The sequence below is a fragment of the Procambarus clarkii genome, chromosome 33 (assembly GCF_040958095.1).
Source record: "Procambarus clarkii isolate CNS0578487 chromosome 33, FALCON_Pclarkii_2.0, whole genome shotgun sequence".
In the NCBI taxonomy this organism is placed as follows: domain Eukaryota; kingdom Metazoa; phylum Arthropoda; class Malacostraca; order Decapoda; family Cambaridae; genus Procambarus; species Procambarus clarkii.
The window spans coordinates 14,649,500-14,676,162 of record NC_091182.1 but is presented as its reverse complement, the minus strand read 5'-3'; the positions used below and the strand labels follow the sequence as shown (position 1 = coordinate 14,676,162).

The 26,663-nt window shown below is 39.2% G+C and overlaps 2 protein-coding genes and 1 non-coding gene across 4 annotated transcripts in view; all 3 read right to left on the bottom strand.

The window, feature by feature from the left end:
* Positions 1 to 4,288: 4,288 nt before the first annotated feature.
* Positions 4,289 to 25,345, bottom strand: LOC138370691 (zinc finger protein 543-like). Of its 2 annotated transcripts, XM_069335299.1 has the most exons (3): positions 23,953 to 25,345; positions 13,906 to 14,023; positions 4,297 to 4,607 (listed from the first exon to the last, which is right to left on the bottom strand). In XM_069335299.1, exons 1-2 carry the CDS (start codon positions 24,911 to 24,913, stop codon positions 13,926 to 13,928), a joined length of 1,059 nt encoding a protein of 352 aa, XP_069191400.1. In that variant the 5' UTR covers positions 24,914 to 25,345; the 3' UTR covers positions 4,297 to 4,607; positions 13,906 to 13,925. The 2 variants fall into 2 exon arrangements, with proteins under 2 accessions (XP_069191401.1, XP_069191400.1); XM_069335300.1 differs by lacking the exon at positions 13,906 to 14,023 and having other exon boundaries at positions 4,289 to 4,607.
* Positions 25,346 to 25,775: 430 nt separating this feature from the next.
* The window catches only part of LOC123765359 (uncharacterized), a 68,133-nt gene continuing 67,245 nt past the window's right edge, over positions 25,776 to 26,663 (bottom strand). The window contains exon 5 of the mRNA XM_069335329.1: positions 25,776 to 26,006. Coding sequence (XP_069191430.1) covers positions 25,776 to 26,006 — 231 coding nt within the window. The remainder of the gene's footprint in view (positions 26,007 to 26,663) is intronic.
* LOC123750726 (U6 spliceosomal RNA) lies at positions 26,229 to 26,333 on the bottom strand. The gene has a single exon (XR_006772035.1). It is a non-coding gene; the product is annotated as a U6 spliceosomal RNA (small nuclear RNA).

The following is a 26,663-nucleotide window of genomic DNA, read 5'->3' as shown; positions in this document are numbered from 1 at the left end:
ATTTTATACTCAATTTTATTCATGTCTTGTTTTCTAACGTAATTAAAATTTCATTGTTAAATTTACTTGTGTTTTGTGTGTCTTCCCATTACCTTACTACAGACGAAAGTTCCAGCTTTTCTCTTTTTTTTTTATGTGACGAGGCCCTGCCCCTAGCTTTTGAAACAGCCGAACACCAACGCTTTACCGTCACAATATATATATATATATATATATATATATATATATATATATATATATATATATATATATATATATATATATATATATGTCGTACCTAGTAGCCAGAACTCACTTTTTGGCCTACTATTCAAGGCCCGATTTGCCTAATAAGCCAAGTTTTCCTGAATTAATATATTTTCTCTAATTTTTTTCTTATGAAATGATAAAGCTACCCATTTCATTATGTATGAGGTCACTTTTTTTTTATTGGAGTTAAAATTAACGTAGATATATGACCGAACCTAACCAACCCTACCTAACCTAACCTATCCTATCTTTATAGGTTAGGTTAGGTTAGGTTAGGTAGCCGAAAAAGTTAGGTTAGGTTAGGTTAGGTAGGTTAGGTAGTCGAAAAACAATTAATTCATGAAAACTTGGCTTATTAGGCAAATCGGGCCTTGCATAGTAGGCTGAAAAGTGTGTTCAGGCTACTAGGTACGACATATATATATTTATATATATACATATATATATATATATATATATATGTATATATATAAATATATATATGTCGTACCTAGTAGCCTGAACACACTTTTCAGCCTACTATGCAAGGCCCGATTTGCCTAATAAGCCAAGTTTTCATGAATTAATGGTTTTTCGACTACCTAACCTACCTAACCTAACCTAACCTAACTTTTTCGGCTACCACACCGAACCTAACCTATAAAGATAGGTTAGGTTAGGTTAGGTAAGGTTGGTTAGGTTCGGTCATATATCTACGTTAATTTTAACTCCAATAAAAATAAATTGACCTCATTCATAATGAAATGGGTAGCTTTATCATTTCATAAGAAAAAAATTAGAGAAAATATATTAATTCAGGAAAACTTGGCTTATTAGGCAAATCGGGCCTTGCATAGTAGGCTGAGAAGTGCGTTCTGGCTACTAGTTACGGCATATATATATATATATATATATATATATATATATATATATATATATATATATATATATATATATATATATATATGTTTCATTGAATATGACCGCATATTCTGTATTTATTATTTTCTGGTTTAGGGCTTCTATCCCTCTAACTATTTTCTTAGCATAAACAGCCCGAAGCCGACGGAGAACCCTCTACAGCAGTCAAGCGTTGTATACATGTACACTTGCCCCCACGAAGGATGTAACCTTCAATGTAAGTACATAGGTATGACGTCGACCAAGCTGACGAGGCGTTTGACATGCCATCTTCAATCTGGTGCCCCTAGGAATCACATGAGACAAGCCCATGACATTACTCTAACAAGAGAAATGTTGAACAAGAATACTTGCATAATAGACAAAACCCAAGATTCAAGAAGATTACAAATTCTTGAGGCAATTCACATAAGAATAGAGCGACCTACCATGAACACCCAAATCATGGAACTATTTACTCTACCCACCATGAGAGTAAGGGCAAGACAAGAACATATCGATGCCAACACAGAAGACAATGTCCAACATAACAGGCCAATTACACTGGATTAATCTTTGTGTTTAGATAGGAGATGCCTCGTATGGGCCAATAAGCCTTCTGCAGCCTTTATGTTTCACCTCACATTTATCTCTTATGTATCCCCCCATGTTTTCACCTTCATTGTATTATCACCTGACCTAATGCGGGTATAAAATCAACTAGTATTGTAAGATCTGTTCACTTGAGAATGAACCATGGAGGTTCGAAACGTCGTGCAAATTATACAAATAAGTGTAATACACTCTATAGTAAATCACTTCTTTTCTTCACCTTAAAAGTACGAAAATGAGTTTTGGAGAACTCCTATTTCAATTAAGCCCTGATGCTAAGAAAATAGTTAGAGGGATAGAAGCCCTAAACCAGAAAATAATAAATACAGAATATGCGGTCATATTCAATGAAACATGTTTGAAAGAAAACCTGCTGCCAGTATACACCAATATATATATATATATATATATATATATATATATATATATATATATACATACATACAAGAAGGTACATTGGGATTGTGAGGATACATAGCATAGTAATTACATTCTTGTAAAGCCATTAGTATGCACAGCGTTTCGGGCAGGACCTTAATCTAAGAAAATTTCAAGTAGGTAAATACTAGCAAAATTTATAAAAATGATAACAGGTATATAACAAGAAAAAAAATAAAGATGAGAGAAATTTGTAGGTATATTAAAGCACATAGTGTCACGGGGGGGGGGGGGGGGGGGGCTCGGGCTCTGCTAGCAAGAGGCTGCTAGTGGCTCAGAAGGCAGAATACTCAGCCCCTCCGACTCAGGATTCACCGGAGTCTCCTGGTCCCACAGGAGAGGACAAACAATAGCCACCACCGCAGGTCTTTGCTCCCACCACTGTGGGGGTGCCACTGATTCACCCTGGGAGCCCTTCAGTCAACCACGGAGAAACTGCTGTTAGCAATTCCGGCTTAGACCCGTGGAGAAGTGAAGGAAGACCCAGGCTTACCCTTTAACAATAACTTTCCCTGAGTCTTGCCTGCCAGACAAAAATGTTGCAAGAATTCCTTTCCCCGCCTGCCTTCCCTATCTTCTTTTAACAAGGTCACCAGCTGGGTTGAGATACCTGCACCCCAGCAATGCAGTTCAGTGGGTGTATTCTATACTGCTTGTTGCCAAAGCATTGCTACTCCTACAGGGTTGACACTGGTCTGTCAGCCCAAGGTACACTTCCATAACAATCTGTGTGGCCTTACCTCTCTCCAGCCACTACATTGCTTGTTGCCAAAGTGTTGCCACTATTCCGGCTCTGATACTGGTCGGATGGCGGCCGTGTCGAAGACGGCGTTGAGAACCCCCAGAGAGAGGAAGGGTTAAAAGGCGCAGTAGTCACAACAAGAGATTGAGCCTTGCCAGGGGACGAGGTAATCACCACTGGGGGCTTGTGGCTCGACCCAACTACAGAGCAGGGAGGGGGATCCGTAGGGAGTAGTCAGGAGGGTCAAAGGAGGAGCAAGGTCGGGGCCCAATGCAGCGGGGGCTACAGAGCCCGGTCTTCCAATACAGTCCGACTCGGGGCTTGGTCGCCCACCCCACGAGCCTGAGGGGGTACAAGAGGAACATTCATCAACATGGATATGAAAAAAACACTTTCATTCTCGAATGAGCCCCCACACCCACCATGGAGCCACCATTAGAGGTAGGACACCCAACAAGAAGGTATCGCCGATCAAGCCAGGGCCCCTTAGGGGTGCATCGTGAGTATACGCCGTACAAACGCCTCCTTAAGAACCGTCAGTCCCTCGAGATCGGGCTCAGTGACGAAAGGGGGATTGACAATAAAAGGTTCCCCTCGCTCTAGACATTGGGTACTACAGTTCTATGGGTGCAAGGGTATGCCTCCTCAAACACCCGAGCATCAAAACAAAAGAAAGCCAAGAGAATGATCAAAACAGGCACAAGGTCTGCAGGAAATGACAACAAGAAAGGAGAAGAGGGAGGTGGGGGGGGGGGGGGGGGGAGAAAAACGAAACAAAAGGAAAAGGCGTCCAGCAAAATTAGTGAGGACAGCAGCAGGAGCACAAGGCTACAAAAGGACAGGGGGACTGCCCAAAGAAGCATCACACTCCGATAGCCGCCCACCAAGCCCCCTCACGGCTGCAACGAGCTGGACCGCGGGGGAGGGGGAAGACTGGAGCAGTGAGAGGGAGGGTGGTGGTAGTGAGGGAAGAGTAATGGTGAAGGAAGAGTAGCAGTGAGGGAGGTGTTTGGTTAATATGGTTCACTTGTTTTGTGATCCACTTGTCCACTTGTGTTATCAAACTTTTTATATGAAGGAATTACTAATTGTAACCTGTGACATATGCCCTAACACAGGAACTAACTAGGAATGCAATTATGCAATGAACTTTATTTCATTTTAGTTATATAAAATACATCTTACCTGAATGTTACTCAAAATATTACCGACACTTCACCAACTTTGGAAATATCGGAGCCCTGGAAATAACGATCTGGGTACAGCCCCATATAGGCTGTTAAATTGAGTGGATACTGTACTCCAGAAATTATGAAACTTGACAGCAATAATCAGTTTTTAAACACAAATATACTTTTATTGTTTATTATCAAGACATGTTGAGGTACACAACTGTTATCAATCAAACATTTATCTGTACAAATCATGGAATACATTCCTAAGGAAAAGGACATCACTTATGATACAGAAATCACAATAGCGTGATACATCTAATGAACAAATCCACAAAGGCCGTAATGAGGGGTTTTAACTTGTGTCCGGGCTAAGGCGTGTGCTGAGGTCCGGCTAAGGCGCGTCTGGGATCATCCAGGACGTAAATCAGGAACCCCACGATGGGTCGCACCACTGTGGCTAGATCACTTCGCCACCACAGCCACACAAGCAACGCCATATTCAAGTGGTGTACCTGTCAAGTAAAAACAGAAAATAGATTCTCTATAATATTCTCTCTACTCTGAGTAAATACCCAACCTGTCCTCCAGTAAAGAACGTCACTTTTCGCTCTTATGCATCACACAAGGCCAAAAAATGTACTAGAAAATTAAAGCGGCTCGAAAAAAGTGACGTACTGTCCCATTTTATGTTTTGGAGCCTCAGGTAGGGTATGAGAGACTACTTTAAACTGACTGTTTTCTTGACGTTGTGAAACCTTTGGAGGATGGCCTGAAACCCCCGCCCATCCCCTGAAACTGGATAATGACGATCTCTGTTATTTATCACGCTAGGCAAACTTACACTACAGAAAAGTGTGCCCAAAGTATGGGCTTTGGGCCCTTTGGGCATATGCTCTTAACAAATGAATAAAATTACACCCAAAAGATTTATTTGGTCTCGGGTCTAATAAACAAATAATGTACATGAACTTCACAACTCACCAGCTTGTACCATTCAAGGTAGACAACAACAACAGTTATGGAAAATAAACACTCATCTTGACTATGTCCAAATGAGCTCATATTCTAGTGTAAAAGTCAAATGATAAGAAAGGTGTACCTCTACAACCCGTTCTCGCAAATTCGTATAGTCAATATTGACTTATTAAATAAGTGCATAGGTGACATACTAAACATAATAGATACCCTTAAAAAGCTTAATAGAAAACACCGACCTTACCTAACTTTCTTAGTATGTTAAGATAAGCATCTTATAGCTTCGTAATTACAATTGTTACTTAACCTATCATAGGTATAGGTTAAGTAATAATTGTAATTACGAAGCAATAAGATGCTTATCTTAACATACTAACAAGGTTAGGTAAGGTCGGTGTTTTCTATGAAGCTTTTTATGGGTATCTATTATGTTTAGTATATCACCTATGCATGTATTTAATAAGTCAATATTGACTATACGAATTTGCGAGAACGGGTTGACCTCTAGCACACCCTGAACAGACTGTTTTTAATTAAAAATAATTTAAAACACAGCAAAACTTTTGGCTACACTGACACCACAACCATTACTCACCTGACTAATCAGACACATTACAATCTCAGATTCTACACAATCAGACTATAAGCTCATTGAAGTGCAAACTAACATTAATAACAGCAGCAAGTCCAAGAGAACCAACAAGTGAGAAGGGTTATTCAATCAATTCAATTTCAACAATAAGAGGATCGACTGGGAAGTAATAAATATAGGCCTTGGAAACATTCATTGGGAGACCATCCTACGCGACAAAACGCCCACACAGGGACTATATATAGTCTGAGTGATTTTAGGAGGATAGGAAAATATAAGAAAGACAAGAACCCCCCCTTAACCCTTCAATTGCGCATCGCATCATATGATGCTTTGACCGACTTGTAGTAAATTGCGCATCGCATCATGTGATCCTTTGGAGTACTACGCAAGATTTAATGGCCCGTGGATACACAGGGTTCACCATACCTTCATCAGGGCTCTTGTAAACAGATGCCATTTTTTTTAAAAATCGTGGGCCAAATTCCCGGGTGTTAGGGGCCTCAATATTGAGTGAGCTACCAAGCCTGACGCACGCAGCATGAGCTCATAGCACTGCTGTTCAGGGTGTGACCACAGCATCGCCTAAAAATGCCATAATATACTTATTCATGCTATTATGTAGCGATGATATTATTACAGAAGACCCCTGATTGTGATAAAACTGACCAGGGTTCTGATAATAGCAGGATTGTGGTGATATTTAGCGCTGTGCGCCATGGAGGGAGTAGTAATGCTGTGGGAGGGAGGGTGGTGGCGATGTCTTCTGACTGTGTGTGGCCACCTTTTATTGACTGCACTCACCATACCAGCTTAGTGGTTCGCTATGGTGAACACAAATGTAGATACTTATATATAACGGATGTATAGAGGGTATAAACAGCAGGAGTAGGAGGTTGGGAGCCGCCATTTTGGTGAGGGTGGTGGCGTCGTCTGCACTATTTATCAAGTTGTTTGCTGGTTACCACGATGGTCTTTGGGCACCATACCAGTTTACTTGTACAAGTATGGTGAATAAAACAGGTAGATATTTATATATAATGTGTATATATAGCGTAATAACACCACAAACAGTATTGCTGGAGGAGAAATATTAGTACGTCTGGCCTTGAGGGCGGCAGCCAGCTGACTGTGTGAGGTCCTACGTCTTTGTGCCTTTACTCAATATACAAGCTTAAATGTACAGTTATGGTGAACAAAACATGTAAATACTTATATATAACGTCTGTATATAATAGCAAAAACAGTATGGTGGGTGGAGAATGGTGGCAAGTCAGGTGAGGTGAGGGAGGGAGGGAGTGGCAGCCAGTGGCGGGCTGCCACTGGCTGCCACTGCAGTGGCAGGCCAGTGGCCAGTCGGTCAGTGGCAGCCCGCCACTGGCTGCCACTGCCACTGCCACTCAGCATACCAACGAAGTGGTTCGTTATGGTGAACACGAATGTAGATACTTATATATAGCATCTGTATATAGTGAATAAAAGCAAAAACAGTATTGTGGAAGGAGAATGTGGGCGAGTCAGATGACTGGAGGGAGGGCGGGAGTGGCTGGCTGGTACACGGTGGTCACTCCTCGTTACTTTTTGACTTATAATAGCAACTTAGTGGTTCGTTATGGTGAACAAAACATGCAGATACTTATATATAACCTGTGTATATAGTGTAATAACCGACAAAGTATTTGTTCACTGTTTGATGAACATAATTGAATCAACAATATGCACACCATATTTTTGAGTACAGCGATGATTCACTCATTTTATTATAGAAATATATCACACTACACACTATTGAATAATATTACAGCAAAAAAAACTACGAAAAATAAATCAGAGACATTGAAATAATTAGGTAATTATCTCTTTGTGGCAACTCCGGCCTGACAGCTGGCAATCAACAGACCGCTGGGACGCACGCTGAGTCAGCGCCTGTTTTTTTGCCAGACTTCCCCGCCCTATAGCGGCAATATATGCCACTCACGATTTTGTTATTATTTTTCCCATGATCAGTGAACACAAATTAACAGGTTTGGAAGATTTTTTTTTTTTTTTTTATGCGCCTGTGGGTTTCAAATGGTATATAGCCATGTGCCATTTAAGGGTTAAGGGTGAAATTTAATGGAGTGAAGTATATGCCAGAAGTGCTTCGGAATACCTGAAAATTGCAATGTGACGAGGATGGCAAACTTTGGTCAATAAGACAAGACTTCTCAAAAGAGGACAGAGAAAAGCTGAAAGTGAACCTTATTGAAGCGAAATGTCTGAATGGGGATAGAAATGAAGAAGAAAGGAATTCTTTTTTCTACAAAGTTTCAGGGTCTGTAAAGCTTGTGAAATGGTACATAAAGACAAAACAACAAAATCATTAAAGGAAGGGGGTGTAAAGAACAAAGGGAAAGGAAACATATTCCTGAAAATAGTATATACCAATATAGATGGAGTGAGATAAAATATATTGGAGTTCAAGGCTATAATTCAGCTCAAAGTCACAGGTATTATCACATTAACAGAGACAAAACTTGAAGAAAATATTTTAAATGAGGTTGTATTCCCAAGGGACTACTCAGTTTGGAGACGTGACAGGAAAACTAGGAAGGGGGAAGGAGTGGCTGTGCTGGTGAACGAACACCTGGAGGTAAGAGAGTTAGTATTTGAAAATCCTCAAGATATTGACATAATGACATTGCAGCTCTGGAATCAAGATAAGCTGATAATTTTAAATGTCTACAGCCCACCAGCAAGCAACACATGGACAAAGGAAGAACTAGATGACAAAAAAGAGGGCCTCATAATGGTCATGAGAGAGATTATGGTAAGAGCTGACAAAGATAAATCCTGATTGTTGGTACTGGGGGACTTCAACTTTAAGGCAATAGACTGGGAGGCCTACGAGGCAAGAACAGAGGACATTTGGACAAGCAGATTTGTAAACCTCATCTTGGAAACATTCATGTATCAACACGCCAAGCAGGCCACAAGAATGAGGGAAGGGGATGTTCTGTCAGTACTGGATCTAGTATTCACCAGGAAAGAAGAAGAGATATTTGACATCCAGTACCTTCTTCCCTTGGGAAAGAGTGATCACGTCCTCTTCGACATTAAATACACTATGCGATAAAATCTAGTAGAATATGGGTAGAGTGAAACACTTATTAAACTCGATTTCAAGAGAGGACGCTATGGGGAACTTAGAATTTTTTTCTTGGGTATAATTGAACAGACTTGTTGCTAGGCAAGGAAGTAAATGAGATGTATGCCAAATTTTGCACAATATATGATGAAGGCACACAAACATTCATACCAAAACAGACATGCAGACTAGGAAACAGGGTTGGTTCAACAGAAATTGCGAGAGAGCCAGAGATCAAAAGACACACGCATGGAATCATTATAGGAAGAGGCCAAACCCCCAAACATACCAGCGATACAAAGATGCAAGAAACAACTACACGTCAGTAAGGAGAGAGGCAGAGAGGAACTTTGAGAACGGTATAGCAAACAAATGTAAATCAGATCCAGGCCTTTTCTATAAATTCCTTAAAAGCAAGCTGCAGGTAAAGGATATATATTCAGAGGTTGAAAATGGGGGACAGATACATGAAAAATGAAAAGGAAATGTGTGAAATATTAAACAAAAAGTTCCAAAGTGTGTTATACAAAATGAGATCTTCAGAGAACTAGACACAATAAGAATTCCAGAGAACAACATAGAGCATATAGAGGTGTCTACAGATGAAGAACATAGTTCCAATCTACAAAAGTGGCAGCAGGGAAGACCCCCCCACCCCTCCCCCTCAATTATAGACCTGAATCATTGACAAGTTTAACAGTGAAAATATTGGAAAAATAACAAAATCTAAATGGGTAGAACACTTGGAGAGAAATAATATAATATCAGACAGACAGTATGGTTTTCGATCTGGAAGATCCTGTGTATCGAATTTATTCAGTTTCTATGATCGAGCAACAGAGATTTTACAGGAAAGAGATGGTTGGGTTGACATCTATCTGGACCTATAAATGGCTTTTGACAGAGTTCCACATAAGAGGTTGTTCTGGAAACTGGAAAATATTGGAGGGGTGATAGGTAAACTTCTAACATGGATGAAAGATTTTCTGGCTGATAGAAAACTGAGGGCAGTAATCAGAGGGAATGTATCGGACTGGAGAAATGTCACAAGTGGAGTACAACAGGGTTCAGTTCTTGCACCAGTGATGTTCATTGTCTACATAAATTATCTATCAGTTGGTATACAGAATTATATGAACATGTTTGCTGATGATGCTAAGATAATAGGAAGGATAAAAAACTTAGATGATTTTCATGCCCTTCAAGAAGACCTGGACAAAATAAGTATATGTAGCACCACTTGGCAAATGGAATTTAATGTGAACAAATGCCGTGTTATGGAATGTGGAATAGGAGAACATAGACCCCACACAACTTATAAATTATGTGAGAAATCTTTAAAGAATTCTGATAAAGAAAGAAATCTAGGGGTGGTTTTAAATAGAAAACTATCACCTTAGAACCACATAAAAGAACGTTGTGCGAGGAGCCTATGCCACACTTTTTTAACTTCAGAATTGCTTTTAAATACATGGATGGCAAAATTCTAAAGAAATTGTTCACAACTTTTGTTAGGCGAAAGCTAGAGTATGCAGCGGTTGTGTGATGCCCATACCGTAAGAAGCACATTAATAAACTGGAAAAGGTGCAAAGACATGCTACTAAGTGGCTCCCAGAACTAAAGGGCAAGAGCTACGAGGAGAGGTTAGAGGCATTAAATATGCCAAAACTTGAAGACAGAAGAAAAAGAGGTGATATGATCACTACGTACAAAATAGTAACAGGAATTGATAAAATCGATAGGGAAGATTTCCTGAGAGCTGGAACTTCAAGGACAAGAGGTCATAGATTTAAACTAACTAAACAAAGATGCCGAAGAAATATAAGAAAACTCACTTTCGCAAACAGAGTGGTAGACGGTTGGAACAAGTTAAGTGAGAAGGTGGTAGAGGCCAAAACCGTCAGTATCTTCAAAGCATTATATGATAAAGAGTGCTGGGAATACAGGACACCATAAGCGTAGCTCTCATCCTGTAACTACACTTACATAATTACACTTCGGTAATTACAGTAAATAGCTCAACTGACAGCTGAAGTATACTAGATCTGCTTGAAGCACATGCCTGTGAGGAGGGTCAGAAAGAGGACCACTCTAAAAGAAGAACGCAGACGACTGCACAAAGGAAAAATTAACGGAAATGCTTAAACAGACACGACTGTCTTTAAAAAGAAAAATAAATCTAAACGGGGAGATCAAAGAAATAATTCTATGAATAGAGCAGACGTTGAAGTGATCATATGAGTGAGGAAATGGAATTGAAACGGAAAGCTATACAAGAGATAAAAAAAAATCCTAAATATTTTTTCACATATGCAAAATCAAAATAAAAAATCTCCACCAGTATCGGACCTTTACTTATAACTGAAGGAACATACACATAGGACAACAAAGAAATTAGTGAAATTCTAAGAAGCCAGTATGAGACTGTTTAGCACCTGAATTAACAACATGAAAGTTGAAGATCTAGACAGCATCTTTATGAATGACATACAAGCTGCAGATAATATAACTGGTATTAACATGAACTTGAAAGATTTTGAAAGAGAAATTGACAACATGCCCGTGCACTCAGCCCCAGGTTCAGACTCGTGGAATTCAATATTCATAAAGAAATATAAAGTACCAGTAGCATGAGTACTCAGTATAATATGGAAAAAAGAGCCTGGATACAGGGGAGATACCAGCAGCACCTAAATCAGCATATATAGCTCATCTGCACAAGGAAGGTAGTAAAGCTTTGCCAAAAAATTATAGACCAGTTGCACTAACTTAACACATAATGAAAGTTGAAAGTTTTTGAGAAGAAAAGCCAAATGCAGATTTTTTTTTTTTTTTTTTTGAGATATATACAAGAGTTACATTCTTGTACAGCCACTAGTACGAGTAGCGTTTCAGGCAAGTCCTTAATCCTATGGTCCCTAGAATACGATCCCCTGCCGCGAAGAATCGTTTTTTCATCCAAGTACACATTTTACTGTTGCGTTAAACAGAGGCTACAGTTAAGGAATTGCGCCTAGTAAATCCTCCCCGGCCAGGATACGAACCCATGACATAGCGCTCGCGGAACGCCAGGCGAGATGTTGTGTACACAGACTTTGCAAAGGCATTCTACAAATGTGACCATGGAGCATAAAATGGGAGTGATAACCCATATAATGAAATCAATGGGAATAACGGGTAAAGTGGGGCGTTGGAATTTCAACTTTGTCAAACAGAATGCAGAGTGCGATAGTCGATCAAATAAGATCAAGACCAAGTGCAGTGAAAAGTTCTGTACCCCCCAGGGCACAGTCCTTGCACCGCTGCTATTTCTCATTCCAATCTCGGATATAGACAAAAATACTAGTAACAGCTTCGTGTCATCTTGTATCCTATTATGTCGTGTCATCAAAAACGACATCTAGTATCAGGCCCTTGCGACAGAGATAGCACTTTCTCAGATGACAACAAAGAAATGAGCGAAATACTGAAGAATCAGTATGACTCTGTTTGAAATGAGCCACTACACACACTAAAGATTGATAACCCAAATAAATTTTTCATGGATGTGATGCCAACATCAAATCATATATCTTATGTCACCCTATCCCCACTGGATTTTGAAGAAGCCATAGACAGTATGCCTATGCACTTTGCACCAGGCCCTGATTCTTGGAACTCCATATTCATCAAGAACTGTAAAAAAAACACTGTTGCAGGCCCTTCACATTCTTTGGAGGCAAAGCTTAGATACTGGCATTATCCCTGACCTACTAAATTCAGCAGATATAGCACCATTCTATAAAGGAGGAAATAAGGCAGAGGAAAAAAATTACAGAGCGATAGCACTGACATCACTCAACATAAAAAATCTTTGAGTGCTAAGAAATAAGATCACAAAACACATGGAATCACAGCATCTCCATAAGCCTGAACAACATGGTTTCAAAACAGAGCGCTCTTGCCTATCACAGTTGCTGGACCACTATGACATGGCCTTAGATGGTATGGATGACAAGCAAAATGCTGATGTAATTTACAAAGATTTCGCAAAAGCCTTCGACAAATGTGACAATGGTGCTATTGCACACAAAATGGGTGCAAAAGGAATTACCAGAAAAATAGGCAGATGGATCTACAATTTCCTGACTAACAGAACCCAATGAGTAATAGTCAACAAAATAAAATCCGGACCATTAACACTGTCTCCCTCTCCCAGGTCAGTCTCCCAGGGTACTGTGCTTGCTTCAGTACATTTTCTCTTCATATCAGACATAGACTAGGACACAATCTATAACACTGTATCATCCTTTGCACATGACACTAAGATTTTTTATGAGAGTAAACAACATAGAGAACACAGCAAACCTCCAATCACACGTAAATCAGGTCTTTCAATGAACTACAGAAAAAAATATGGAATTTAATGATGATAAGTTCCAGCGCTTGTGCTACAGAAAATATTCAATTATATAAGCAGAAACCACATACAAAATGCAGCCAAATCATAACATAGAACGAAAAAGCAATGTAAAGGATTTGGCTGTACTCATGTTGGAAGACCTTACCTTTAAAGTACTGTACACAATAAAGTAGCCATCCCAACTGCAAGAAAAATGCCAGGTTGAATAACAAGAACTTTTCAAACTAGAAATGCTATACCAATGATGATACTCTTCAAGATGCTAGTGCTCTCTACAGTAGAATACTGCTGCACAATGACAGCCCCTTTCAAAGCTGGAGAAATTGCTGACCTGGAGAGTGTGCAGAGAGATCTTTACTGCTAGAATCCACTCAGTAAAACATCTAAACTATTGGGACCGACTAAAATGCCTAAATCTGTATTCTCATCAGCGCAGGTGGGAGAGATACACAATAATTTACACATGGAAAATAATAGAGGGGCTGGTCCCAAACCTGCACACAGAAATAACACCACATGAGACTAGGAGGCATGGCAGGATGTGCAGAATATCCCTCGTTGAAAAACAGAGGTGCAATAGGTACCCTGGGAGAGAACTATCAACATTAGAGGCCCGAGACTGTTCAACACGCTTCCACTACACAAAAGAGGTATAACTGGCTGACCCCTCACAGTGTTCAAGAGAGAACTTGATAATCATATCCAAAGGATACCTTTTCAACCAGGCTGTGACTCATACGTCAGGCTGCGAGCAGCAGCGTCCAACATCCTGGTTGACCAGCAAGCAACGTGGAGGCCAGGGTGATGATCGGGCTGCGGGGATGCTAAGTCCTGAAACCAACACAAGGTACGGTACACAAGATAATCCTTTGCAGACGATAAAAAAATCAGAATGAAAATTTCTACCATAAAAGACACTGAAAAACTGCAGGCAAATATTAATAAAGTCTTCGATTGGGCAACTGAAAATTACATGATGTTTAACGGGGATAAGTTCCAGTTACAGTACTTAGGTATGGTGGAAACGAGTAACTTCAACAAAACACAGGGTACAAGACACAACCGGACCTACTCAAAAAAAGGAAAGCAATACATAAAAGATTTGGGAATTATGAGGTCTGACGACCTAACATTTAATGAACATAACTGAACAAATATAGTGGCTGCCAGGAAAATGATAGAATGGATTATGAGAACGTTCAACTCCAGAGACCCCACAGCAATGCTAATACTATTTCAATCACTGGTGCTGTCCCATCTTGAGTATTGCTCAAAACTCACTTCCACTTTCAGAGCGGGAGAGATCTCTGAATTAAAGGGAATATATTGAACATATACAGCACGCATAGACACGATAAACATCTAAATTATTGGGACCGTATCTAAGCTTTCAAAATGTACTCTTTGGAAAGGAGATGCGAGAGGTGTCAAATAATATATACATGGAAGATACTTGAAGGCCAGGTCACAAATTTGCACAGAACAACAACAACAACAAATTGGAGCGAAAGAAATGGATGGAAATGCAGAATAGAACCAATGAGGATTAGAGGTGCCATATCACAATCAGAGACCACTGAAGTGCTGGACCAAAAGGGCTGTGCTAGATATGTGGGTCTGTGGGCCACTCCAAGCAACAGAACTTTAAAATCCAGAGATCCCATCACAATGGTTATACTATTCAAATCACTTGTGCTGTCCTGTCTTGATTACTGCTCAGTACTCACTTCCCCCTTCAAAGCAGGAGAGATTGCTGAAATAAAGGGAAAACAGAAAACATATATATGGCATACATAGACACGATAAAGCACCTAAATTATTGGGATCGTCTCAAAGCTCTCCAAATGTACTCACTAGAAAGGAGACGAGAGATAAAAAAAAATTATACATGTGGAAAATACTGGAGGGCCTCTGCAAAAGGGAGATGGAACTTTTACAAATGACAACTAAGAAATGAGCGAAATACTGAGGAAACAGTACAACTCTTTGTTTTCAGCGATACACTAAATAAACTAAAGATTGATAACCCGAATGAGTTTTTCATGTCTATGAAACCAACATTAAATCATGTATCAGATGTCACCCTATCCCCACTGGATTTTGAAGAAGCCATGGACAGTATGCCTATGCTCTCTACACCAGGTCCCGATTCTTGGAACTCCATATTCATCAAGGACTGTAAAAAAAACTATCGCAGGCCCTTCACATTCTTTGGGGACAAAGCCTAGATACTGGCATTATCCCTGACAATACTAAATTCAGCAGAGATAGAACCACTCCATGGAGGAGGAAATAATTTCTCAACTTACAAACTGTTGCAAATGATGCAATGGATCAAATACATATGATTCAGGCCGAGGAAACCCTCTCAGCTCAAAGTGACCTCCTTCAAAAGCTGGAAAAACAGATCAATCTCCTTCAGATTCACCAGGCGGCTTCCGAAGATGACCAAGAGCAACAACAACTTTATGACTCCCTGATAATTATTTATTTATTTATTTATTTATTTTATTTATTTATTTATATATACAAGAAGGTACATTGGGTTTGTGAGAATACATTGGGTAGTACAGTATTTACATTCTTGTAAAGCCACTAGTACGCGCAGCGTTTCGGGCAGGTCCTTAATCTAGCAGATAATTTTAAGTAGGTAATTTCAATCAGAATTGATAAGGATACATTACAAGAGAAAAATGAGATGAGGGAGATAAGTAAGTATATTAAAGCACATTGTTATATTAAAGCTCTGATTGATTACATTGACAGCTTGATTAGTAATTTAAACAAGATTAATAGACACCATACAGCAGATTGACAGCACATATAAGACAGCAATGATCACAATGGTAAAGATGTTCAGAATGGGTACATAAAGATTGGGAGACTGGGTAGCAAAAGATACAGATAAACAAGATTTATAAACACCATACAACAGATTGGCAGCACATATAAGAAAACAGCAATGATCACAATGGTAAAGATGTTCAAATTGGGAACATAAAGGTTGGGAGATTGGGTAGCAATAGATACAGTGCAATTTTAAGGCAAAAAGTGAAAAACTATGAAGATGAAATTAGGTACTTTTTAGTATTGATTTTGAATGATGTAAAAGTTGGACAGCTTTTCAATTCAGTAGGGAGTAAGTTCCATAAACTGAGTCCCTTTATTTGCATAGAGTGTTTACACAGATTAAGTTTAACTCTGGGGATATCGAAGAGATATTTATTTCTGGTGTGGTGATAATGGGTCCTATTACATCTGTCCAGGAAGAGTTTCAGACAAGGATTTGCATTTAAGAACAGGGTTTTGTAAATGTAGTTGACACAAGAGAATTTGTGGAGTGAGATTATGTTTAGCATGTTTAGGGAGTTAAACAAGGGGGCTGTGTGTTGTCTGAAAGCAGAATTTGATATTATTCTGATAGCAGATTTTTGCTGGGTGATGATGGACTTGAGGTGGTTTGCAGTGGTTGAACCCCATGCACAGATACCATAGTTGAGATAGGGATAGATTAGTGCATTAGCTCTACTGATCTACCTGATGAACAACAAGGTGAGAATTGTTGTAATATAGCCCACACCCAAATTAATTCAAAGATCAGAGTCAGTGTTGAAATCAAATCAGCTATCAGGATAGATTAAAACAGTCCCCGTAGCAGTAGGAGAATGTTCATCAAACTTGCAAATCCCTTTGCGAAGTTTGACCTCATACAATCAGCTGCTAAGCATAAAACCAACCTCTATATAAATGAGTGTCCTACAAAGCAGCATGGATCCCTCCTCTTCAGGCTGCGTCAAATTCGCAAACAAAACCCTGGTCTTATCAAGCAGTGCTACACTAGGAATGGAACGATTATTGCGAAGAAGGAAAGTACAGGAAAAAAATATGAAATAAAATGTGACCAACAACTACTGGCCTTCTTTAGTGATTGTGGTATATCTGAAAACCTGAACCCGACCAATGCCAGTACTTAAAATAACTCTTTCAGTGCCTGAGCCTAACCTAACTTAATCTAACTTTGTCTAAGGTACTGTCTCTGCCTTACCATTTACCTAATGTTCTCTCATTCATATAATTTCCTAAATAATCCATCAAGTCTCCATGCACTTATGCAAGCATCTACCTCAGTTTCATTGTAAAATTTTACTCTTAAATCTAATCTTACCCTATTCCATTTAAATTTTAAATTTAATTGTATTGATCTATGTCATTTATTGAAATCAATTATTGATCTCATTTTGTTCTTTTAATTAAGTTCATACTAATTATAGGTTATAACTAAGCTAAATAAAATTTATTATCTTTAGATTATTTTACTTTACAATTATCATTTGTCAATTTTTTTTTTATATATTCATCTTGACAGTCTCTACTGACTTTTTGTTCTCTCCACCAAACTTGTGTATCCTCCATGGCTATCTAGTGACCTTTATTCTACCTCTAATTGTTTCAATTCTTTTGTTTACTTGCATTTATTGTTGTGTTTTGCCATAATTATTCTCTAATTTTAGCAGACTCAATACTTTGTAAGCTCTTATTGTATTGTTATATTATTATATTGTTGTGTTTTGCTATAATTACTTTCTATTTTACAGCAGATTTAGTTTTCATCTGTTCCTGTAATTGCTTATCTTATTGTATCGTGACATTATCTTATCTATATGCTTACTGATATTGATCCTGATCGAAATCTTCTGTCCCATATCCACACAAATCAGCACATTGATCATCATTACTGCAGGTATTACACAGCAAATCTTGCAAAAAACAAACTCCTAAATAGCACCTGCTTATCAGTTTACAACCAAAATGTTAGGTCACTTGGTAAACATTTTGATGATATAAATGCACTACTTACAGCACTAGGTACTAAATTATCTTTCATCATTTTAACAGAAACTTGGCTAAGTAATGACAATACCCAACTCTACAATTTAGCTGGTTATAAAGCCTTTCATAACTGCAGGCCTAATAAAAAAGGTGGCGGTACAGCAATATATTACAAAGATACCTTCATTTGCAATAGTGTCATTAGTGATAGAGACGACTATTGTGAATATACCTTTGCCAAGTTCTCCAGTAAATCCCTTAAATCCTCCCTGATAATCGGTGCCATCTATAGATTTCCTAATACCAACATAGCTTTATTCTCTGACAATGTAAGGAATCTTATCATAAATAACAATCTCAACAAAAATCACATCATTCTGGGAGGTGATTTCAATATTGACCTGGGTCTTCAAAACAACCCTCAAGTTGACTATTTCCGTAACAGCATGCACTCCTGTATGCTAATCCCCACAATCACCAAGCCCACCCGAGTCACTCAAACATCTGCCACTACCCTGGATCACCTATGGACTAATATAACAGCTCCCCTTACATCTGGGATAATTTATGACAGAACAACTGACCACTATCCTACTTTCCTCATAGCAAACATTGACACATCACCACTAGAAACCAAAAAACTTTCATTCTGGCTACATAGTGAATCAGCTTTAGGCAATCTCTCTAATGCACTTCACAATATTAATTGGGAATCTGAATTTAATAATTCACAGGATATAAACTCATCAACTAACCTCTTTCTCTCCAAAACTCTAAGCCTCTACAACACTCACTGTCCCCTCCTTACCAAACAAGTAACTGATAAAAGAAAAAATAACCCGTGGCTCACAAGTGGCATAATTAAATCAATCAACAAAAAACATGAATACGAAAAGAAATTTACGAGTGGCCTAGTTTCAATGGAAGTAGTTAAAAGGTACTCATCAGTGCTTACCAGTATCATAAGAAAAGCAAAACTTTCATATTATGAGACTAGATTCAAAGAAGCAAAAGGCAACATGAAAAGCACATGGAATACCATCTCTAACAACATGGGAACTAAACAACACTCCCACAACCAGATAACACTCTCTAAGGATGGCCTTACACTGTCATCTGACTTAGAAATGGCGAATGAATTTAATAGCTTCTTTTCATCGATTGGTGCTAACCTTGCAAGTAAAATCCAACAGACTCAGACACATATCAACACATATCTCTCAGGCAGCTATCCAAACTCTCTTCTCCTCTCACCAGTCAGCCCGTCAGATGTTGTGTCCATCATACACTCACTAAAAACCAAAGCTGGGAACATCAGTGAAATCCCATCCATTGTATACAAGAGTGCCTCCCATGCCCTTGCGCCACCTATAGCTCTGCTGTTCAACAAATCCCTTGAGTGTCATACCTTCCCTGATATCCTTAAAAAAGCAAGAGTAACGCCAGTTCATAAAGGAGGTAATCCGTCAGACATAAACAACTATAGACCAATATCGAACCTACCCATACTATCAAAAACATTTGAAAAAATTATCTACAAACAGCTCTACTCCTATCTCGTAAAATTTGACATTCTTAGCCCCTGTCAGTTTGGCTTCCGCTCTCAAAAGAGTACCAACGATGCAATTATTAGTCTCCTTGATATAATTTACTCAGCCCTTGACAAAAATGAGTTTCCAATTGGACTCTTCATTGACCCGAGAAAGGCCTTTGATACTGTTAATCACGATTACCTCTTATGTAAACTCCATCATTATGGAATCCGAGGCCATGCACTAGACTATATCCAATCCTATCTTAGTGATAGACACCAATGTGTAGCCATCAATAATATAATCTCTCCCATTCTACCAATAACCATTGGAGTGCCACAGGGCAGCATCTTGGGACCTCTTCTATTTCTTATATACATTAATGATCTGCCTAATGTCTCTAACATTCTGAAACCTATTTTGTTTGCTGATGATACTACCCTCATCTACTCCAACCCCAACCCACATACACTAAGTAAGTAATTATCAAAAGAAGGCACCAAACCGGGAAGGCTATGTAGCACCATCAAATACGCAAAATAATCAGAGGGCGCTAAATATCACCAAGGATGCCAATACGAGAACAAAAACGCATAAGGCGAACGATATCAAAAGTATCCGAGTCACCAAGAATTCTATCGAGGGACAGGTGACCGCGAGGGGCGGTCGGAAAGCAAGACACACGCTCGTCCTAGAAGTCAGGACATTCAAGAAGGACATGCACGACCGTAAGAGGGACAATGCAACTAGGACAATAAGGAGCAGGGTGGCGCTACATCAAGTGACCATGGGTTAAGCGAGTATGGCCAATACGCAACCTCGCCAGAGCTGTTTCCCACCGCCGGTTACGGTGGAAGGAGGACGGCCATGAGGAAACACAACATTTAAGAGTACGTAGCTTGTTACCAGTAACAGACAACCAAGAAGCCTGCCAACGGGTAAGGACTGAGGAATGGATAACCGGGTAAAAGTCGGAATACGGAATGCCTTTACGAGAGATGGGACAAGAGCGGACAGCTTCCTTGGCGGCAGCATCCGCACGCTCATTTAAAGACACACCAATATGGCTGGGAACCCAACAAAACTCAACCCACTTAAATTTACAGTGAACAAGAAACAGCCAATGCTGGATCTCGACAACTACTGGATGAACCGCATTAAAGAACCCGAGAGCCATGAGGGCACTACGAGAGTCAACAACAACTACAAAGGAAGACTGACAACGAGAAAGCAGGAGACGAAGAGCATAGAGAATAGCATAAAGTTCCGCTGTAAAGATGCTAGTCTCCGGAGGCAAGCGACACACATAAGTGCGATCAGGAAAAACAACAGAGTAGCCAACACCGTCCGCTGACACGGAGGACACGGCAAACCTCCAATCAGATGTAAATCAGGTTTTTCTTTGGGATACAGAAAATAATATGGTGTTTAACGAAGATAAGTTCCAGCTCATATGCTACAGGAAAAAAATATATAAAAATGGAAACCACGCACAAAATGCAGTCAAATCATAACATAGAATGAAAAGGCAATGTAAAGGATTTGGGTATACTCATGTCGGATGAACTTACATATAAAGAACACAATAAAGCAACCGTCACAACTGCTAGAAAAATGACAGGTTGGATAACAAGAACATTTCACACTAGAGATGCTATACAAATGATGATACTTTTCAAGATGCTACTACTCTCTAGTATGAAATACTGCTGCACAATGACAGCCCCTTTCAAAGCTGGAGAAATTGCTGACCTGGAGAGTGTGCAGAGAACCTTTACTGCTAGAATCCACTCAGTAAAACATCTAAACATAAACTATTAAAAAATAAATAGACATAAAAAATAAAAAACATAAACATACAAAAAAACACAAACATAAAAAACAAACTATTGGGACCGACTAAAGAGCCTAAATCTGTATTATCTTGAGCGCAGGCAGGAGAAATACATAATAATTTACACATGGAAAATAGTAGAGGGGCTGGTCCCAAATCTGCACACAGAAATAACATCACATGAGACCAGAAGGCATGGCAGGATGTGCAGAATTTACCCATTGAAAAGCAGAGGTGCAACAGGTAGTCTGAGAGAGAACTCTATCAACATCAGAGGCCCGAGACTGTTCAACATGCTTCCACTACACATGAGGGGCATAACTGGCCGACCCCTCACAGTGTTCAAGAGAGAACTCGATAAACATATCCAAAGGATACCTGATCAACCAAGCTGTGACTCATGCTTCAAGCTGCGAGCAGCCGCGTCCAACAGCCTGGTTGACCAGTCCAGCTACGAGGAGGCCTGGTCGACGACCGGGCCGCGGGGGCGCTATGACCCGAAAACACCTCAAGGTAAGGTTACATTCACCAACCAAGCCCATCACAATGGCTATGGGCTGGAAAGGGAGGTAGAGATGAGAAAGACGAGAGGGCGAAGAATACTGCCCGGTGGAACACCAGTGTTAATGGGTAGAGTGGGAGAATTGGAATCATTCACAGAGACATACTTGCCTGTCAATGAGACAAGATTGTAGGTATTGGAGTGAGTGACCTCTTACTCCGTAATGTTGTAATTTAAGAAGGATAATGTGTTAACAGTATCAAAAAGTCTTATATAGGCCAACAAATAAATAAACAAGGTACCTATTTCTTTCAAGAGGTGCATATATTAAGTTAATCATACTAATCGGTGCATGAGTGGTCCTTTTTTGGGCCTGAAGCCATCATGGCAAGAACTAAGTATATTTTGTTTTGCTAAATAGGAGTAAGGCTGTTTGTAGATTAAGTCTTTAAAATATTTTAGACAAAAACTGGCAGAATTGATATATGTCTATAATTGTTGACTTCAGTGAGATTGCCACTTTTATGGACTAAGGTTACTATTGTTTTTTTTTTTAGAATATCAGGAAAGGTTTGTAGTCCAAATGATTTGTTGTAGAGCAATGCAATGGCTGGAGCTAAAAATCTAGACGCTTTCTTGTAAATTAGGGATGGTATCTGAACATATGGTATCTGTGCATGGGGTTCATTCATCCACTGCAAATTACTTCAAGCCCATCATCATCAAACAAAACTCTGCTATCAGAAGTATAAAACTGTCTTCAAACAACAAACAACAAACAGCATCTCTCTCTTTAAATCCCAGAACATGCTAAATATACACTCGCTCTACACATTCTCTTGTGCTATTTATATGTCCAAAACCTTGTTCCTAAATGCTAATCCTAATCTGAAACTTTTCATTGATAGATGTAATGGAATCCACGAGCACCACTACATAAATAAATATCCCTTTGATATAAATTGACAGTCATGCTAATATAATTGCCAGTCAGGCTTATTGTAATTCACAATCATCTTAATATAATTGCCAGTTTGGATAATATAGTTGTCAGAGAGGATTATGCCAGTCAGGCAAATATAATTGCCAATCTGGGTAATATAACTTTGAACCAGGCTTTTTCACCCACATGGTTATTGATTGATGGAACTGCCCACACGCCGAAGCCATAACTGCCAAAACTGTGCTGAATTTCAAAATATAGCTGGAAAAGATCAAGGCAAATGGGGGGACGGATGGGGGCCTGAAACAAGCTGCTGGCTTCCTGTTCTCATCAGCTATATTTACCCTCAGGTAAATTGGGTAAAATATTATTCCCAGACAATTACAGCATAACTGATAAAGTTATGCAAGAGTAATATAAATTTCTGATAAATTTAGAGTGATATAAATTTCTAGATTAATATAAATTTAAATTTTATAGTAACTTGACTGACAGTTATAAATACCAGTCTGCCTTCAATAAACTCTTCGGTGAAATATTTATAAACAAGAGATGAACTCATAAATAGGCCAAAAAAATGGACATCAGTTTACAAATAAATTTGATCAGAAAAATCCTTGATTAACATACATTTCCCTACCAATCAAATGATCTCTTCTTAAGTACGTCTCAGACTGTCTTCTTCACCAACTCCAGTGCTAAATAATATTACAACAAAAATGTCCGTAATTTAGCTACAGAGTATAATAAATTTTAAATAAATTTCCACAGGAAGCAAAAACAAAGCACATTATTACTAACATAAATATGAAGAAAAACATTTAAAGCTTTGTTTTATCTTTGCTAAACTAAAGAGATATTTCTATACTTATAAGCAATTTTAAGTTTTCCTAGTGACAGCTTCTGTAGTTCTTGCTTGGTCATCTAACTTTCATAAAAGAACCATGTAATAAAATAACTTCAGATTTTTACCTTTCATGGAGAAGTGTTTTTTTTACAAACAAAATATAATTACCTCTGAAGAACATCCAACTAACATTGTGATAGCATACTGTTAGGTTAAAGGTAAGTTAATATACCATTATGTGCCTCATTATCTTTCAACATTCTCTTAATTACCTTCCACACTCGAAGTGTTTAGCCTATTATCTGCATGTATCATCTTGTGCCTCTTCATGCGTCCAAGACGACTGAATCTCTTCCCACACTCAGGACATTCATGAGGTTTGTCACCTGAATGCACTAACATGTGAGACATCATACTTCCAAGACGACTGAATCTCTTCCCACATTCCAGACACTCATGCGGTTTGTCACCTGAATGCACTAACATGTGCCTTATTATAGTTTTACGTTCTCTAAATTTTTTGCCACACTCGGCACATTGAAAAGGTCTCTCTTCCGTATGCACCATCCTGTGAGTCTTCATACTTCCACGACGACTGAATCTCATCCCACACTCTGGACACTCATGCGGTTTGTCCCTTGAATGCACTAACATGTGAGACTTCACATTTCCAAGCTGACTGAATCTCTTCCCACACTCTGGACACTCGTGAGGCTTGTCACCTGAATGCACTGCATGTATCATCTTGTGCCTCTTCATGTGTCCAAGAAGACTGAATCTCTTCCCACACTCAGGACATTCATGAGGTTTCTCACCTGAATGCACTAACATGTGAGTCTTCATATTTCCAAGCTGACTGAATTTCTTCCCACACTCTGGACACTCGTGAGGTTTGTCACCTGAATGCACTAACATGTGCTGTATTATAGTTCCACGTTCTCTAAATTTTTTGCCACACTCGGCACATTGAAAAGGTCTCTCATCCGCATGCACCATCCTGTGAGTCTTCATATGTTCACGCCGACTGAATCTCTTCCCACATTCTGGACACTCGTGAGGTTTATCTCCTGAATGCACTAACATGTGAGTCTTCACATGTTCACGCTCACTGAATCTCTTACCACACTCTGGACACTCGTGAGGTTTATCTCCTGAATGCACTAATATGTGACGCTTCACACGTGAAGGACAGGTGAATACCTTCGGACACTGTGGACACTGGTGAGTCTTCATCTTCTTTATGACAGGTGCAGTTTGATGAAGGTTTTCTCCCCCGGATGTTGGGAGAAGCGTCAAGGCTTGAGTGTTGTTTCTTAGAGTTAGACTTGATGTGAGCACTTGGCGGTCAATGGTGGTGCTTCTTTTTTATGATAAGTGCAGTTTGTGTCCAGGTTTTCCCTTAATGCTCGTGCTGGACATCCCCGGGTGGTGCTGCTAAAATGGCGGCGGTTGTTTACCCTCTTATCAACTAAGGGTTCCAATGTTTTGTATGGTTCCACATACCATTTTTCCTACTTCTTATTTTTGTTTGTAACTGGTCATTTACAATTACGACTTGTATTTATACCCATGTTTTTCCAACCAAAGAATGTACTTGGAATTGTTTCTTTATACATAATGCTACACGATTATGTTTTTTGAAGGAAACAGTTCTTCCATAGTGGATGTGCTCCGAACATTAATGGAACTGACAAAGTGTCAGTTGAGTCAACCCAAGTAACAGTTAGATCAACCCAAGTATCGCGTTTCCAAAATGGTCGCCCATGTTGGAATAGTCGAACGCCGAAAATATATGGTTGAAAACATCTTGATAACTTAAATTATTTATTAGTCAGAAGAAAGACAGAAATGGGAGCATTATATAAAACTTTTACCAGACAAATATTTTTTAAGTAAAACCGAAGATATTTGTAGTTTTGCGTAATAGTGGCTTTAGGCATTGTATGTACTAGCTCTATCTATAAATCCATCAACTTTTGCATCTTACCCAGTCTATATGTACTTTACCTGAATAATTATTTGTATTTGTTTTGTATTTTTGTAGTTGTATAAAAGTGTCAGTTTAGACACTTCGTACTTTGACAACATCGCACACTTATATTTTTACCACTTCGCCACCAGCTTTGGACGTTTCGAATATGTGTACGTGTTCACTATTAAAACGACAATATAATGCATACTTATGCTTGCCGTATGGCAAGCATAAGCCAGTCAGCGTACACTCGCCACCATAAAGATTGTAACGAGCTGGCTGAAATAACTGGATGCCGGGAAGGCTACTGCCGAAACGGGTGTAGCAAGCACAAAGAAGTAACACTGCTCTGAGCTGTAAATAAGAGTTAGAATTAATATAAATATAGTACAGTAAATAACCAACGGTGCATAGGGAGATCCACGGCAGAAGTAGTATGTCCGACTGCAGGCAAATTTGCTCAAAATAAGACTGGAATAAGCTGACAATTAAGAATAGCCGAAGTTAAGACATACACCTGGAAAAACCAATACTGCGAATTTGCAAAGTTAATACAGCATGAAGCTTAGGCTGGGAGGAAAGGTGGAACGCTTCAAGAGTTTGCATGACAACTTGCGCGAGGTCATGCTAAACTTCTCTGTAGCATTCCAAATTTATCTTATGTACTGCCGAAACGAGTGAAGAATGGGTGGTCAAAATAATGCACAATATTTAGAATATACAATGAGGGAAAAACGAGAGTAATAGGACGAAATAACCAGAGGAAAAAATGGGGGGGGGGGGGGACCCAACCCGAATGCACTGCAACTAGCGCACCCTAGCTGAAATTAACTTAATGGCGCAAAGGCAATAAGCAATAGTTTAATACAAATCCTAATTGAAAGTCCCTTAATATAACAAATTAAACGTGAAGCTTAAGCGAAGCGTAAATTGCGGGAAAAATTGCCGTATTAAATACGAATCATAATTGCAAGTCCAATAATAAAATTTATAGGCATGAGGCGTAAGCAA